Below are 17045 nucleotides of genomic sequence, written 5' to 3'. Positions count from 1 at the left end.
TGACGAGTGGTTTGAAAACGTGCTGAATGACTGAAGCTCATGAAGCCATACAAGTCACTGCTTCTACAGCAATGGCTTCGACCGCGCCACCTCCAGGATTGTTGGCGTAGCCAGGAAGGAAGCTCAGAATCATGCAGCCCGCGGTGGACCCTCGCGCAGAGCACATCGGGCGAGTGCATGGCAGGGGTCGAGACGCGCCCGTCCACAATGGATTCAAAGTGATCTTTCACCTTGATGTCAACGCACAACAGCATCAGCAGGCCCACTGCACGCAACGGGGGTTTCCGACAGAACAATTCCCTCCAAAACGCTCCCCGCAAAACAGGCGAACGGCTCTGTGTACTCATACATAAAAGCGTTCGTCTTTTGATTCCTTCATCGTCTTCCTATCCCCTCACGTGGAGATCTGGCAGTGCTTGCAGACACTCTGCTTGAAATGGCTTTCCTCGCGGTCCACAGGCCTCACGCCAACATATCGAATGAGCGTTTTCTGAGTCGCGCGGCGCCTGCGGCATGCGGCATCATATGTCGTGCACGCCGTTCCGGCGCAGGGCTTCGCGGTAGCAGCCATGTGACTCGCGTGGCAGAGAGCGAGAGCACGCCTGACAGCAACGCTGCAGCGGCTGCGCCCCCCTCGGCGCCCCCCCTGCAGTCAATGGAGCTGGACGCGGCGCGGCCGCCTCAGATGCGCTCCCTGTCAAGCCTGCTAACGCCGCACTACATACTGCTCGTCAACGGGCGGCTGGCGATGATGTGAGCGCAGCGGGTGTTGGGGTGTCATCTGCATCCTGTGACAGGGTGGATGACATGGATAAATCATGGCAGGGTCACCGAGGTGCCCCAGATCATGCATGGAAGAAGCAGTCCCGCATGCGCCGCTGTCGACTCCAGTGATTGCCCCTCAACCGCTGCAACCGCAGGAGCATGGTTGGGGGCGTGGGCGGCGAGCTGCTGCTCCGCAAGCCCTTTGCGGCGCTGCTGCTGCTGGCGCCGCCGGCTGTGCTGGGCCTGATGGTCCTGCTGTCAGTGGCCTCCATTATCCCCTTCATGCTGGGGGAGGAGGAGGGCGGTGAGCAACGTCAAGGGGGGCGTGAGAGGCAATAGGGAATTGGGAATGAGGATTGCGGCAGATGTGCGCCAGCAAACGGCGCAGGACAACTCAAAGTCTGAGTCTGCAAGCTTGGAGGCGTGACAAGGCATTGCGGGGTACCACACTGCCAGCTCTGATGGCTACTTTGCGTCAATACCCTGGTCTCACCTCGTGCAGATGAGGTGTTTGGTCCCTTCACACCGGCTGCAGAGGCACTGAACGGTGAGGCCTGCCAGGACTATTCTCAAGCGCCAGCGCACTTGCGTGGCTGCGTCCTGTTGAGTGTGCCACAGAGCTGCCAGAAACCCAAACCCTTGCATGCCTCAAACGAGCGGCCCCCTCTTGGTGCCTCTCCACCCCCCCCCCCCCACACACACACATACTCCCCAGGCAAGGTGGCCATGGCGGCCCTCATCGCGACCTTTGCCATCGAGGCGGCCAAGGGCTCCCCCATCTTCTGAGCCAGCACCCCGAGAGGCTCCACATGGGTTGCACGGGCTCGCGCCCGGCATGCCCTGGACCCAAGGATAAGCTGCGGCGCGCTCCGCCTGCGCCTTGGTGTGATTATGACGTGACGCTTTCAGTCACGCACTCACTGCCTTGATTATCGCCGCACGCTTCAACCCACCTCTTGGTGGTCAGGTGTGTGGTCGCGTAGCATCGTTGCGTGAGGCCGGGCCACATCGTTCGCATGGGATGTCAATTGACATTTCTGTTGCATGCCTTGCGACAGTCAATCGCAGTCAATCGTGCGCAGAGCTGCGCAGCTGTTTCGGTGTTTCTTTCTTTCTAAGGCCCATGATGCCAACAAAAAAAGCACAAGCGACACACAAGCCCCGGAGCGTGTTGGTCTGCCCCCACCTGGCAAGCTCTTGTACCCACCTACAGTACTCCTCACAATTGAGCGTGCCCCTCCTGCAGACTGTACTCAAGAGTGCGAGCGGCTGCATTCCAGGCCTGCTGCCTCATCTGCACAACCCTCATCGCACAGCCCAACAGCTCGCCAAGGTGGCCTTGGCCAACCCTACACCCAGGACGCAGGGCCGCGCATTTCGCGGTCCATCGCCTGCGGTGTACATTCATTGACAGATGCGCACCCTCGTGCTGGTTTATGCAGGGCGTGCAGCTCTCAGCATGCAGCTCAGGTCGCACAATGCTGCGAAAGATACTTGGTTGCGCTGTGTGAGGGCTCAGCTGCCTACTTCGCACTGTTCCACTGTCAACCCCCTATTGTGAGGGGAGCGCGAGTCTTACTGCACGTCATGGATTTCTGACCCCCGACACATTCTCTAGGTCAATTGTCTGGTGTCACTGTAGTGTCACCCAAGGTGTCACTGTAATGTCACCCAAGAGAAGCCAAGGTGCATTTGTAACATTATCGCCCTACATGCCTCGGCTCATCCACACACCTTGCAAGAGGAGGCGGGGGCCCAACCTGCACGCCAGCAATGACGGTGTTCCCCCTTGAACACCCACCATCACGCTGGCCGCACTGCGGCCAGCGGGCCGCACTGCAGCTTATCTCAGCGTCTGAGTCGACGGCACCAGCTCCTGTGCCGCCGCGAGCGCCGCCTCCAGGCCCTTGCGGCACGCCCCCACGCGCACAAACAGGCTCTTGGCTGGCAGGCATGCGAGCGCGCGCCTCGCGGCGCCTGCAGCCGCGGCTGGCTCTGGCAGTGCGTCGCAGGGCAGCGCAGTCAGGGCCGCCGCGAGGGCCTCCGCATCCTGTGCGTACACCCAGCCTGCGGCGGCCGCCTGGCGATACAGCGCGATGAGCCCCGCCTTGGCAGCACCACCGAGCAGCAGAGGGTACAGCGTGCACACCCCTGCCGCTGCCTGTTGCACTGCTGCGATGCTGTCGAGGCACACGCCCAGCAGCCCGTACCCGCCCAGCAGAAGCCCGTCGCGCTGCTCCGCCGAGTTGAGCGCGCATGCCGACGCTGCGAGCAGGCGCAGCACCCGGCGGCGTGGCGCGGCCTCGGAGACCGGCCCTGCGGGCTGGCCGGCGGGCGTGGCTGCGAGGGGGTGGCAGGGTGTGAAGTTCGGGTGCAGCAGCCAGGGTCGGTCCACCTGGGCAAAGCTGAGCCACCCTGTGAAGCCAGTGACCGCGAGGCAGTACTCCAGGTCAAAGCATAGGGCGGGGCCTCGGCAGCGCAGGCGAATGCTTGCGTGGCTGATCAGCGTGGTGATGTCGGGCGGCACGGCGGCGCCACTGTCGCCGTGTTGCGGCTACGGGTGGGTTCAAGGTTGCAGAGCGTGCAGAAAGAGGGAGGGTTGGTTTGTTGGAGGTGTATGGGTGTGCACACGGACCGTCGTTTCCATGTCGCAAAAAGATGCGAACTGTCAAAAGCCACTCGCGCGGCCGACACATCGGTGTATGCCGGCTAACCAAGCACATCGCCAGCTGTCGGACCGCTCGTGCGGCGCTGCCGCTCACGGCCCACAGCCCCGTGCTGAGCGGGAACGCCAGCGGCACATGCTGCCAGCCGACTTCTGGTGTGTGCACACTGAGGCCAACACCAAAGCTGGTCAGGCTGGACATCAGGGCCACGTCCAAAGTGTGCCCTGCAGCCTCTGCAGAGGACAAGGATGCAGTTTGTCAAGGGTCTGGATGTGAGATTTGTGCATGAAGGGGTTGAGTTGCACACACAAAAGAGCTTGTTGGGAAGGTTTCGGGATCAGCAGGCATGATTGCCAGGCAGGATTGCCAGGCAGGATTGCCAGGCAGGATCACTCCCATGACAAGGAATGTGGCTGAGCCACCGTGATGACCGCCGATTCCTCCGTACAAGGTCCTTGCCCCCTCCGTTATAACCCTCTCGATGCTCATTCGCCTCCAGCGGGACATTGAACAACATGCCCGTGCGCCCACCCACCCACAGCTCACCAAGTGCATCCGCCAGGCCCTCCTGAGAGTAGATCACAGGGCCACACTCGACCAGCATCACACCAAACAGGGAACCAGCGCCTCTGCCGTCGCTGCTTGACCCTGGCACTGTCAGCCCAAGCTCCGGCCCATTGGCATCCTCTACTCTCACGCCAGCTTGCTGCTGCCTGGGTGGCTTGCCGCCGCCAGGCCAATTGTCATCGCTCACGCCGTTGGCCATCAGCCGGTTGAACACCACCGCCAGCAGCTCACACACCGCCGCGGCCGCTGCACTGTGCGTCAGCCGCAGCCCGCCGGCGTCACCAGCTGCCGCTGAGTCATCCTCGCGCCCGCCGGGGCCATCCCCCTGGTACAGGTCTGGCAGCAGGGGTGACAGCTTCCGTGCAGCTTCCGGGATTGGCGCCGGTGATGTGTCGGCCAGGTCCTCGGGTGTGATGCCCAGGAGGCGGTGGACAGAGGCTGCCGTCAGCAGCAGCGGGTTTGGCAGGGACTCGGGCGGTGGTACGCGCGAGCGAGCGGGGTCAAGAGCTGCCCCGCCGCGCCGCAGCAAGTCCAGCGGGCCCGCGCTGCGCAGGGCGTCACGCGTGGCGGGCCTGGGTGCAGTGGCGAAGCCTCTTGCGGGCACCGGCACTGTCATGGAAGGGGATGACGGCTTCCGTAACCATGGCACACGCCAGCGCCGTTGTTCATGGCTGCCAGCCAGCTGCTCCTGCTGCTGCTGTTGCTGCTGGTGGTCCTGCCGTTGCTGCTCCTGCTGCTGCTGGTCTGCAGGCATGTGCAAGTTCTCGCCCCCCTGCTGCAGGTGTCGTCCCCCAGACCGCGAAGCATCCTGGCGGGCAACAGCGCGTCAAAAGTTGATTGCTCCCGGAGCAGTGCATGATGCGCTGCACCAGTCAACACGGCGGCTGCCCATTGCCCGCTCACCCTCCACGCACCCCGTTTCCTGCCAGCACTGCCTCTCCCCCTTGGGCCGTGAGCCCGCGGCTGCTCCCTGGTGCTTCCTGGTCGCAGCTCACCCGCCGCGCCCTGGCCACCACCTTGTCCAGGGCCTGGCTGAACGCCACCAGGTCCAGCGCAGACACAGGCGCCGCTGCAAACCGCCCCGCCGCGAGCGAGGGGAACCCGGCCAGCAGGGCCGGCAGGTCGCCGTCCGCGCGCAGGGCGGGGGGCAGGAACAGCGCCAGGGGCAGCGCGGCGGCAAAGCCCCAGCGCTCGGCGATGGTGACGATCGCGCGCTCGAATGACACGGAGCCGCGGGGCGAAAGGGAGGCAAAGTAAGAGCCCAGAGAGATCTGCACGCGACAGCGTTGCAGTCAAGCATGAGTTGGTGCGCGCAAGGATTTTTTTTGGGACTTGACGTGATGGACGCATTCACAAAGCAGGGGCCATGTGTCAAGCTGCAGCAGCCATGCAGCGGGCTGGGAGCTCCGTGGCGGGCAAATCGGAGCAGCAGCGGTATTGACGGCCGCAGGGGCCTTGGGAGCATCGGCACATGGGGCGGGTGGCAGCAGGCGCAGCAACGGGGGCCGCACCAGGCGCAGGCCATCCAGCGGGGGTGTGGCCGCGATTTCGGGGTCAAGCTCCAGAAATGCCACAAGGCCCCTGATCGGTGGTGCGGCACAGGATCCGTTGAAGTGCAAGGCAACGGTTGACAGGTGTTGGTGGCACATGCAGCACGGGACACTCGGAAACAGTGCAGCGCGGCGCACGTGCCGCTCAGCACTGCTCGTGATGAGCATTGCTGTCCGTGCCCATTCCTACCCGTGCATGCTCACCCTGTCGCAGATTCCACGTTTGTGCTGTCCCGTTCAACGCGCACATTCAACCGGCTGTGCTCCAGGCGCTTTCGAGTCTCGCGTTTCCACAACAGCACCACGACTGTTGGCACGGCGATCGGCACCAGGATGAACGCAGCCCACATCACAACAATATCAAGCTTCAAAGCCTCGCGCAACATCAAGCCTATGCGTGTGCCGGGCGTTGAAATCAGAGTGAAGGGCCAGTCACTTTGGGGTGGTGACCGCAAGGTGCCACCTTGCGGTGAGGCGAGTGACTGAGAGCGCCCGCATCATTGAGACGCAGGCCCGTTCTCCCGCCACAGGCCCAGAGAACATCCGTTACTGTAGCGCATCCTGCATGTGATGCCCTGCACGATATGCACTTGCACAACCGTGGGTCCACCGTGTGTCCGGACATCACATGCCGCATTGCCAAATTCCCCCCTACTCGGTACGGCTGTATCCAGCAATCCCTGACCAGCCTGGGCACAAGCAGCACCGAGAGCACCCTTGCTCCAGGGGCAAATCAAGGGTGAGGGGGGGTGCATTTGGTCAAAGGTATGGTGATGACACCGATACCAACATTTGGTGCGAGCAACTGCAACCCCTACCATAATCAATACTATGATAAAACCAAGTGAATTCCGCATAACGCATCCCAGGCAAGGCATGTGAGCGTACCTGCCTAGAAAAACATCAGAATTGGCTGCGCAAATTTGAGTTGCTGCAATTGCACTCAATCCAGGGGTTGCTCTCAATTCCATGAGCCTGGATGGCTCCAGGAGCGGGCGACTGCACGACACACCACCGCAATCCTATCCTATCTCTTGGTTTTATTTCAGCCAGGCAGCCGTCAGCCACCGCTCGTGTCCAATCAAGAGCGCGCTTGAATAGAACAGCATGCAGGCACCATCGCTCAAGCGGCTGAGGGGACCACTGCTCCTACACGCCGTCTGTGGCCCCAGCGGGACACAGCGGAGCCCGTCGTCACAGCCACCCTGGGTTACCCCTGGTAACTGGGGGGCCCTTTGGTAGGGGCCTTGTGTGGGTCTGCTCCTTGAATGTTGCACAATTCCCTGCCAAACACTTGCGCAGGCAAGCGTGGGCAGAATTAAGCGCTACAGCACAGCATTGCAGTCCCCCCCGGCCCACATGCTACAAGTCCTCCTGACCACAAGTGCTCGCCTCTGCAGCTGGTTGAACCATTTCTGTTTTGCACGCTTGTGGCGCATACCCAGTGATTCAGACATCCAGCGTACTACAGTTTTATTACTTGCGTAAGAACCACTGGTGTTTTCAAAGCAATCGAATTATGGGAGACAGGAAGAAGGGGTACGACAGGAAAGCCTGGGGTGTGCATGTGCAAAGCAGATAAATGGCCTCGCTCACAAGCAAGGGGGCAACATCATGTCAGCCGGCAAGCAGGGGCAGCACAAACATGGCAAGCATGGGGGCATGGGATCAGGCGGCTGGTCAATATGAGGAGAGGCAGGGGCGCGCGCATGAGCAGCACGCCCGGAAGAGACTTGTGGCGCTGAGACACCACGCCGCCTGGCAGGACTGGCCTGCATGCCTCGGCCAGGCGGTGAAACCGCATCAGCCCATAGTGGAGCCGGAACACAGCGGGGGGAGAGCACGTTCTGGCACACTGTTGTGTTGCAGACGCCGCGCAACGACCGCTGCCAGGATTGGGGAAGGCTGGCAGACAGGCCGGATGCCAATGGCGGGTTGTGATGAAACCGCAAAATCACCCTAAGCACAGCTGTTGCCAACGTGCGCCTGCACCAAATGATACAGCACTGAAGAGTTCGCACGACCGTCACAGGGCCATGCTACCAAGGCACCAGCGACAGAGTGTGATGCCCGTGATTGTGCGCGCCCGAGCGTGCTTCACATCTTGGGCAAGAGCGCCGGGTTGTCATTGAAACACGACGCCTCGCAGGGGACTCAAAGCCAGGCGTCGCCTCCGACCACGACGACGGCCTCCGGCCACAACAACATACGTGCCTGCAGCGTAACACACGCAGGGCATCGCCCCGCCTCCCAGCTTGTGCCATATTCAAGCCTGTGCTGGCGTCTGCTGCCAAAGTCAGCCAGGCCTGTGGCCAAGACCGCTAACCTACATCGAGCCCAGCACGCCGCCGGCCTGGCCGTGCACGTCCTCGTCCCACGTGTACTGCCAGGCCTGCGCCGCTCGCGCCTGCAGGCCGCGCTCCAGCTGCAGCGCCTCCAGCACGCTGTCCACGATGCCCAGGGAGCCCGTGCGCGCCGCCAGGAACGCGTGCAGGTGCGGGTAGCGCGCCGCAGGCACGCGCGCGGCGGCGCGCTTCGCGGCGTCCGCGGCGGCGGCGGCGTCCGCATCAGCGACCCACGGGACCATGGCCTCCAAGTCGCCAGGGGCGCTGCGCAGCACCGCGCGGCGAGCGCGGCGCGCGGCGCGGCCGGGCGCGTGAGCGGCGAGCGCGCGAGTCAGGCGCGCAGACTCAGCGGCGGCGGCTGCCTCGGCTGCGGCCTCGGCTGCGGCGGCCTCGTAGCAGCCCTCGGCCTCCTCGTCGTACGACTCCACCTGGGGTTTGGCCATGAAGTAAGCCAGGCTGCCCACACCGCCCGGCGGCGCGGCTGCCTGCTGCTGCTGCTGCTGCTGCTGCTGCTGCTGGGTGGGGTACAGGAACGCCACGCTGCACGCCAGAGCAGGCCTGACGCCGCCTGCCAACGCGGCTGCGGCGGCTTCGATGCGGCTGGCCTCAAACGGCGTCGCGGCGCAGAGCGAGCCGTCGATGCCACAGCCCTCCTCGGCTTCCTCGTCATACGCACAGGGGCGCCACTCGAGCGGCGCGGCGAGGCGGTCGCCTGCCGGGGCTGCAGGGGCAGCCGTTGCAGCGCACCGCGCGGCCGGTGCGTGCGGCCATCTGCATGCGGGTGCTGGCGGCGGCGCAGTGATGCGTGGCCTACGCACCGGGCGCCTGCTCGGGAGGAAGATAGGCGTTTGGAGGTTGAGTGAATTGGCAAGGGGTGCAGCGAGCGCGTAAAAGCGCTCATGGCCGCCGCCCCAACGTCGCCGCTGCGGCTCCGATGCTTCAGGCCTGCTGGCGCGGCATATATACATCAATAGTAATCTTTGATACGCATGGAGCCCCACGTCTGGTCTGGTTGGGGAACGTTGCGCGGTGCTGTGCACAGCACACTCGCGGTGTCCCCGCACCTCGTGGAGGCCACGAAGCCCGGACCAGACTGCACAGAAGTGCCCAATGAAGCGCTCATTGCCGTTCTGAGGCAGTCTGCGGAGACACGACGGAGAGTAGTGCAGGCTCGGTCTACAGGTCACAGACTACGGGTGCTCCGCCCGGCAGGACGTCTCGGGTACTCCGGACGGACTGAGTTGCACCTAAGCAATACATCAAGCATGATGCGGCGCTCCTAGGGGTGCTCACCTTTGCGCTAGCCGGTTCAGAGCGTTCCTGACGTCTTCCTGCTCGACTGGCCAGATCCCCAGATGTATGGTCACGAGTCGACTCAGGAAAGTGATATGCCTGGCTGCGAGGGCGCTGGCGCACGGCGGTATAGGATCGTGGTTGGGGTGGGACCTTGCAGACTGTATAGGTGAGAGGTGGACTCGCCAATGTGCCGAGCGCTTTGTGGAGGTCGGGTACGGCGAGGGAGAACCACTGTGTGTGCCTCGCATCGGCACTGGCGGCCGACGGGGCGCCCTTGATTTCGCTCGTGCTGCGCTGTCGCGACAGGGACGTGGCAGGTACTGCAGGCGCTCTATGTCTGTGGTCCAGTCATGCACACCTCAAATGCAGTCAGTTATAGCCCATCTTCAAGGACGTTGCGACGTCTCAAATACGTGGTGGGCCAGTACTCGGCCTTGTCCACGGGGTGCCAGACCCCACACCTTTTTCAACGCAAAGTTACATGCAAGCTGCTCCTCATGCACCGCCCCACCCAGCGCGGCGGCCCCCCAAGTTGTATTTGCTTAACACTCAAGCACCATGCATGATGTATAGAGACTACCTATAGTAGGTATATTCCTGAACGTGCAGGGGGGCAGCTGCCGCAGCAATGGCGCTAGCGAGAGTGCGGGTGGTGCCGCCACTGGCTGAACATCCTGCAGCAGCACCTCTCTCATTCTTCCCCTGCGTCAACCCGGGCGCCCCTGTTGTCACTGCTAACATTGACAAGTACCTACGGTGCCGCCAGCCTTCTTGCAGCATATGGCGCTGCCGCCACCACTGCGCAGGTGCCTCCGCTGCGTTCGTCAAGAGACAACAAAGCGCCCCATCTTGGGAGACCCCCGGTCGTACCCGCCATCTGCTGGCGCTTGATCATGTCGCTGACGCCTGGCTCGCAGGCCTTGACGACCCGGCGGCTGGCCAGTGCCCAAACTTGATGGCCGTATCCCCGTGTCACTGTGACTGCTACCCGACGACGGACCATCAGAAGCGGGCCTGGCCACAGGTGGGCCCGCCTCCTGGCATGAGACGGGCAGCTCATGCAGCACAGCGGTTTGCGCGAGACGCAACAGAAGTGGCGGGAAGCGGGGGCAGGTGCAGGGTGTTTGCGTGGTTCGCGCCTCAGATGTTGTGAAGCTGCCTCGGCAGCCTGCGAACACGCTGTGCAATTGATGGCCACCCGGTTGCACGTCAGACCAGCATCATCCCACATCCACGCACGTAGCTCTGCTCTCGACAGACCTGCAACGCTGCGGATTGCACATTGACCCTGCCAGAGGAGTGCAGGCGGGGTCACAGGTGCTCGCATTCCATTGACAGCAAACCAACCACTCATCACCACACGATCACCCGGCGCCCCATGCAACAGCACCGCCGCCTGGGATCAGGGACTAGCTTGAAAGCCTGAAGAGAGGACATCGTCAACGGATAGACTCGCAGCAGCCAGGCAGCACGCAACTGTGTGCCAGCAGCACACAGGGAAGCACTACCAGTGGAAGGCCGGCAGGCAGTGCAGCATTTGAGCTACTGTGTGCGACCGTTGCCAGACCGCAACAAAACAGCGGCCGCATGGGAGCGTTGGCTGCCACCACATGACTTGTGACTGTCGCTGGTGCCTACAGGTGCCAGGTGAAGGTTCACGCTGGCCGCGAGGTGCCGACGCTGCTGGCACCTGGCGAGGCGCCAGCGGTTTGGGCACGCTGCCTCGCAACCCAGTTGATTCGTATGTGCGGCGTCGCCACGTCATAGCGGACTGGTTTGTAGCATCAAACGCATTGCTTTTGCTTCATGGCATGCGATAGGTAATCCCCGGCGCAGATCTCACGGGCACCTTCCGTGTTCATGATAGTGCCGCGTATGTATGAAGAGAAAACCCATTAATTACTCAATATTTTGTGTTTGGGGGGCCGCCATTGTCCCTGCGCACGAAACTGCACTGTAGCGACCGCCGTTCGAAACGCACCGCTTGCCCGTGCTGTGAAGGTCTCGCAGTGCAGCTGTGCGTAGCCTGCTGCCCGTAAGCCTTCACTCCAGCAGGTGCGCTTGAGAGCACGACGGCCTGCGCCCTCGTTGCACCTATACCGAGGCATGATTTGCGCAAGCAGACATCGGCAACGCCCCCCCTCCTCCTCCCTCGGCTTGAGCAATCCAGCCGACGCTGAAGCCATGCCGCTCAAGCGGGCGCGCGAGTGGAGCCTCGAGGAGGCCGCGGGGGCGCCCTACGACCTCCAGGAGCTGGCAGGCCCCTTCCTGGCCGGCCGCGCCATGGTGGCCTACAGGTCACTGTCAGAGGGCTGGCTGACGGGCGGAGCGGTGCACGCGTTGACGCTGGCGAAAAATGGGGTCCCGCAGGTGATGCGAGGGGACCAGGTGGCTCCGAGGCGTACGTTGACCTGCGTTGACCGGGATTCAGGAATTTTTGCACATGCATGGGCCAAGCAAGCGTGCGGCAGATGAGAGGCCCCAAGCCGACTTGTTGCGTCACAAGCAGGCGCGTGAGCATGTGCAGGAGCGGGCATGGCCAAGCTGCGGCCGATCCCGCCGCTCCCTTGGGTCTACATGCCTGGGCCAAAGCGGCCACTGCACTGCTGCTTCCCCTGCATCCTCGACACACACATACACACACACACACACGCACGCATGCGCGTGCATGCATGCATCACGCACGCGCGCACACACACACACACACACACACACACACACAACCCGACCCAACCCCAACCCCAACCCCAGTTCATGGCCCTGGATATCCCTGAGGCGCCCCAGTGAGTGGCATGCGTGCAGACGGGGGAACCTTGACGCGTGTGTGTTGACAAGGAACAGGTGCACATCGGCGTATGGGGGCCACAGAGGGGTGCCACGCGCCAACTCCAAATAGGCGCACGAGGGCCCAGCACTGAGGCAGCACATGAGTGATGTATAAACCAAGCATCTCCTGGACTGGGTATTGGCTGCCGGGCAGGCACAGCGGCGTCCCGGCGGTCCCAGCGCGCCCGGAGGGGGGGGCCGCTGCAGTTGAGGGCGCTGCCAGCCCCGGTGCCAGGGTGCAGGCCGCGCTCGACGCGCTGGGGGAAGCCAACAGCACCCTGTCGGAGGCGGCACTCGACCCCAAGGGCCGCCCAGGCATCCGCGATTACCACGCAGCGTATGTCTCAGGTAGGCAGGGCGCGCAGCACGCGTGGTCATTCGACAAGGCCGCTTGTTGCATGGGCTGGGTGGCAGCGATGCGCCTGCATTGAGCTCACTGACACCACGCCGCGCCCTCCCGGTTCCCCGTGCAGGCGCCGCATCCCCTGTGCAAGTGGCGGAGGCCATCATCGGCTTCGTGTCTCGAGAGCAGGGCGCAGCCAACTGGCTCAGCGACTTCGACCCGGAGCACCTGCGTGCGCAGGTGGGTGCCGCACCCCACCCAAGCACCTGATGCAGGCGTCGCTCTGCACGGCGACCCCAATCCAGCCGCCGCATGCGCCCGCCTTGGTGCTCAACCGCAAGCCTCCTGTTGGGGCTCCCCACTCATGCATCGCTGCACAGGCGGCGGCGTCTGCGGCACGCTATGCGGCTGGGGCGCCGCTGAGCGTGCTGGACGGCGTGCCCTTTGCTGTGAAGGACGCTGTGGATGCTTTCCCCCTCAGGACCGGCCATGGAACCTCATTTCTTGGGGACATGTGAGGCCACGAAAGAAGCAGGGAGGCCAGGAGCTGAACCGTCGTGCGGCAGCGGCTGCGCCAGCAGTGCGAGCGGCGACACGCGGCGTGACCAATCTGCTGCAAGCGCAATTTGCGCGCTCATGGGCCTGCCCGGGTTCCTCAATTCCCCCTACGTGCTTGCACATTAGCCTTGCAAAATCTACGCCACCTGCGCTGCCACCCGTCCTGCGCAGGGACGGCCCGGTGGCGGACGTGGCCTTGGAGGCGCCGTGCGTGGCGGCACTGCGCAGCCTGGGGGCAGTGTGTGTCGGCAAGACGCAGATGCAGGTGGGAGTAGAGGGAGAACGAAGCTGGGGCTCGCTGCTATGCATGCACAGGTGTAACATGGCCGGGCCGCCTGCCTGCAATACGCCCGACGCCCCAGCGCCCAGCGTTTGGCTGTGCGATGCTTTGCTGCTGCTGCGCAGGAGTTTGGCCTGCTGCCGACAGGCCTCAACCCCCGGCTGGGCCTGACGCGCAACCCCCACCACCTAAGCCGTATCGCTGGCGGGTCCAGGTGCGGTGCCCCACAGGGCCTGTTTCAATGGGGCGGGCATGGGGTGGCCGAGCGTTTACAGATTGACGCCGGTGCTGAAGTGCTGCGCGGCATCAGCTGACCTTTGCGCCTTGGTGCACCCCCTCCATGTGGAGCAGCAGCCCGCGCCTTGTTGCTGCGGACTCGTCCCATTTGCCGGTCCTGCACGCGAATCGCACCTCGCAGCGGCGGCAGCGCATGCGTGGTGGCAGCTGGCGTGTGTGCGTTTGCCATTGGCACTGATGGTGGCGGCTCCGTGCGCATCCCGGCCTCCCTCTGTGGAGTTGTGGGCCTCAAGCCCACCCAGGTGCGCTCGGTGGGTTGGGGGGCAACCCACCCTACAGGGAAAGGGCCTGCATGCACACCATGACAATGCACTGGGGTGTGCCCTGTATCCTGTAGCAGCTTGCTGGGGTCAGACATGCAGACCACACGCGCATAATGCATTGAACCAGGCGGTGGTGAAGCTAAGCCTGTGTGCGTTTCGCCCAATTTCGCTGACCGCCTCACCTGACTGTGTGTTTCGCCATGCTGTTGCCCAGGGCCGCATGGCTTCAGACGCAGGGACCTGCGCCCTCATCACCCTGGGACCCCTGGGTGAGCCGACGGCCTGACGGCGTCACGGGCTGCATGCCCTAGGCCCGCCACAGTGACATGGGGAGCAGGCAGCAGCAGCCCGGTGATCGCTTAACTTGAGTGTGTGCGTGGGAGCCGAAGCGCCCTCCAGGAGCACGTCAGAACCGGTTCGTCACACCGCCATCCTTCCCTCTCCCGCACCCACCCAGCGACCAGCGTGGGTGATGCCATGATCGTGTATGCGGCCATGGCCTGCCCGGGATCGTGCGCACTCTCGCCCCTCAAGCCCGCGGCAGCCCCCGGAATCGGTGAGGGCAGCGGGCTCGCTGCCGCGCGCACAGCAGAGCAGGCACAGGCGGAAGTGGACGCCGCTGCAGCGGCCGTCAAGGCCGCGGCAGCCGCGCCGTTCCCAGAGGCGGCTATGGGGGAGGACGCGGCGACGCGGCCCCCGCTGGTGCTGCCACGGCGGTTGCTGGCTGAGGGTGTGGACGGCTCCAGCCAGGACGCGCTGAGTGCGGCCCAGCCGCTGGCGGGCCTGAGGGTCGGCGTATTCAAGCCGGTGCGTGTGTGAGTGTGTGAGAGGGGAGTGAGTGAGATGAGTGAATGGGAGACATGCAGGTGGCAAGGGCGGGTAGGTGTGTGATTCTGCGGGAGAGAGGAAACGGCGGGTGCAAGGCGGGTGGGTGAGTTGGTACGTAGGTGCGTGAGAAGGGGAGTTTTGCTAGTGTCTAGGCTACTAGGGTGTGGAGGTGGCTGGACAGCCGGCCACCCAAGGCGGGTGAGCCCAGCATAAAGGCATGGGTATGTGTGCGCACGCATCTGTCTCTGGGCTCATTTTGCCGTCGGACCCCTCAATCGTATCGCCCCTGCTGCGGGCATACAATGCAACCATCCCGCAGTGGTTTGATGACTCAGAGCCGGCCGTGGCGGAGGCCGCGCGCGGCGGGATGGGCCTGCTGTCCCGCCTGGGGGCCGAGGTGGTGGCCATCACCCTGCCAGAGCTGGAGCAGCTGCGCGTGGCCAGCAGCTGCATCATCCTGACAGAAATGTTCGGCACCACCCGCAGCGTCTATGAGGACCCGCAGCTGCGGCCCCAGGTGGGGGCGTCACACGTCGCCAACTCTGCCGCGCAGCCCCTCGGTATAGGCGTACGCTCCTCTGGCTGCCCCAGTGGGCAGTGCGGCACGCCTCCAGGCCACTCAAGTGCCGCAGCCCAGCATAGGGCGCGGCCCACCTCAGCAGGCGGCGGGCGGCTTCGGCTCCCTCCCAAAAAGCCACTGGTTGCAGCGCCCTGTGCCGAAAACCCCCTCCACCCGGCCCCCAACCCCCTCTCCCAACCCACACATCCCACTACATGTAATGCCGCCCCTCAGCTGAACGAGGACTCCCGCATCATGCTGTCACTGGCCTCGCGCCTGCTGGCATCCCACTACACCCAGGTGACACACGCTACCATTCGCCGTAGCACGCCCTGCCTGCCCCCCCCCCCTTGACCCCCTCTGAAAGGAATGCCAAGCCCCTGCTGTTTCGACTCCTGCGCCTGCTGTGCATGCAACGCCTCCCCTTAACCAGGGGACTTCATCTGCTCGCGAGGCAAAACGGGAAGCGTAAATCGCCACGCTCACCATGCGTGCTGCACACGATGCTTGCACGCCATGTCACGCATGACGCCGTCACTGGATGCAGGGTCTGCGTGTGCGGCGGCGCCAATCGCACCACTGGGCGCGCGCTTTCGAGTCATGCGATGTCATTGCGACACCGGGGACCGCTGCCGTGGCTCACGAGATTGCGCAGGGCGCCGGGGACTCAGGTGTGCAGCAGGGGCAAGCGCGCATGCTACCACTTGTTCTTGGGAAATGGTGCAGGCAGAGAAAGGTGTGTACATAGTACACAGCGTCATGCCGTAGCGCCTGCCGCGTCGCGCGCAACCCAGGCTCTTCGCAGGTCCGCCCCACCCCCATCCCCGCCCCCCATGCACACAACCTGCGCTGCCTTTGCTTGCCACGTCAGAACTCTTCTTGCCTGTTTTCAACCTGCAATGGCCTCCCCTCAACAAAACTCGCACGTCCTTTCACACACCCAGGCTTCATGCACCTGCCCAGCACCGCCAAGCTGTTGCGCTACTCCATCCAGGCCAACGTCCTGGGCCTGCCCGCGCTGGTGGTGCCTGTTGGCGCCGTGCAGGAGGGCGGCGCGCGCCTGCCGACTTCGCTGCAGCTCATAGGGCGGCCGTGGCAGGAGGCGACGCTGATGCGCGTGGGGGCGGTGCTGGAGGCGGCGTTGGCGGCGGGCGGCGGCGGGGCGCCGCCGCCGGCGCTGAGGATGCCCAATCCCCTGTCAAAGCCGGAAGCTGGCTCACCTTAAGGTCACCTTTTACTTGACAATTCCGTGTGCTAATCGGTGACTTCGCCGCATTTTTCCCCGGTGTACCTTGGTGTGCAGTCCTGGTCTGGGTCCCTGTTGGGTGGTGTCTTGTGTCGCCCAGTTCACACAACTAAGGTGAGTGTATGCATGGTCCTGGGTTAGTAAAATGTGAAATATACGAAAATCCGTCGTATCATGCATGCAGTAACGAGGGCGATTACCGTGGGGCGCCGAGAGTGGTCACCACCGTAGACACTGCACATGGCAGATTTGGCAAGCAGCAGTATGCTCAAAGCGAATGGGGTATCCCTGCCCGTACCAGCGCCTGTGAAATTCAAAACACAAAACAGCCACAGTCAACGTGGAGGTGGGGTCCGACGCAGCGGCTGCGCAGGGGCAGGTGAAGTGCCCACCACCTGTCGGTGCTGCAGGTAAGCACCTGCTCGTGTGTCCATGTGGCCAGTCCGCACTCCTCTCTGAAGCAGGGCACGGTGTGATGCTGGCAATTAATGTAGTTGATAAGCGCCGCCGTTTTTCCGTCTCTTGCCCATGCAAGCCGCCGCAGCAAGAACTGCGACTGCAACGTTGGGTGACGCCAGGTTACACACCCACAAACCACCTGCAGGGGGAGATTGACGTGAGCGCGCAGATGTCTGATTGAACAAGGAGTCTCTATC

General features: G+C 63.6%; 4 protein-coding genes across 4 annotated transcripts; 2 read left to right on the top strand and 2 right to left on the bottom strand.

Annotated features, from left to right (window-relative positions):
* Window positions 1-655: 655 nt before the first annotated feature.
* Window positions 656-1551, top strand: MNEG_1067 (hypothetical protein; the record flags this gene model as incomplete). Its single annotated transcript, XM_014050459.1, has 4 exons — window positions 656-753; window positions 921-1069; window positions 1268-1312; window positions 1481-1551. 4 exons carry the CDS (start codon window positions 656-658, stop codon window positions 1549-1551), a joined length of 363 nt encoding a protein of 120 aa, XP_013905913.1.
* A 1057-nt stretch (window positions 1552-2608) lies between these two features.
* MNEG_1066 (hypothetical protein) lies at window positions 2609-5898 on the bottom strand (the record flags this gene model as incomplete). The annotated part of the gene is made up of 6 exons (XM_014050458.1): window positions 2609-3319; window positions 3504-3664; window positions 3978-4806; window positions 4994-5269; window positions 5510-5579; window positions 5753-5898. The coding sequence occupies 6 exons, from the start codon at window positions 5896-5898 to the stop codon at window positions 2609-2611; spliced, it is 2193 nt and encodes a 730-aa protein (XP_013905912.1).
* Window positions 5899-7874: 1976 nt separating this feature from the next.
* On the bottom strand, window positions 7875-9016 carry MNEG_1065 (hypothetical protein; the record flags this gene model as incomplete). Its single annotated transcript, XM_014050457.1, has 2 exons — window positions 7875-8664; window positions 8958-9016. The coding sequence occupies 2 exons, from the start codon at window positions 9014-9016 to the stop codon at window positions 7875-7877; spliced, it is 849 nt and encodes a 282-aa protein (XP_013905911.1).
* A 2357-nt stretch (window positions 9017-11373) lies between these two features.
* MNEG_1064 (hypothetical protein) lies at window positions 11374-16368 on the top strand (the record flags this gene model as incomplete). The annotated part of the gene is made up of 14 exons (XM_014050456.1): window positions 11374-11559; window positions 11941-11972; window positions 12251-12363; window positions 12489-12598; window positions 12739-12872; window positions 13088-13181; window positions 13322-13410; window positions 13615-13735; window positions 13971-14025; window positions 14214-14563; window positions 14904-15101; window positions 15378-15443; window positions 15691-15814; window positions 16088-16368. The coding sequence occupies 14 exons, from the start codon at window positions 11374-11376 to the stop codon at window positions 16366-16368; spliced, it is 1953 nt and encodes a 650-aa protein (XP_013905910.1).
* Window positions 16369-17045: the final 677 nt, after the last annotated feature.

The sequence above is a fragment of the Monoraphidium neglectum genome, assembly GCF_000611645.1.
Source record: "Monoraphidium neglectum strain SAG 48.87 unplaced genomic scaffold scaffold00100, whole genome shotgun sequence".
Classification (NCBI taxonomy): domain Eukaryota; kingdom Viridiplantae; phylum Chlorophyta; class Chlorophyceae; order Sphaeropleales; family Selenastraceae; genus Monoraphidium; species Monoraphidium neglectum.
The sequence above is the reverse complement of the archived record's forward strand: the minus strand, read 5'-3'. Positions and strand labels throughout refer to the sequence as shown.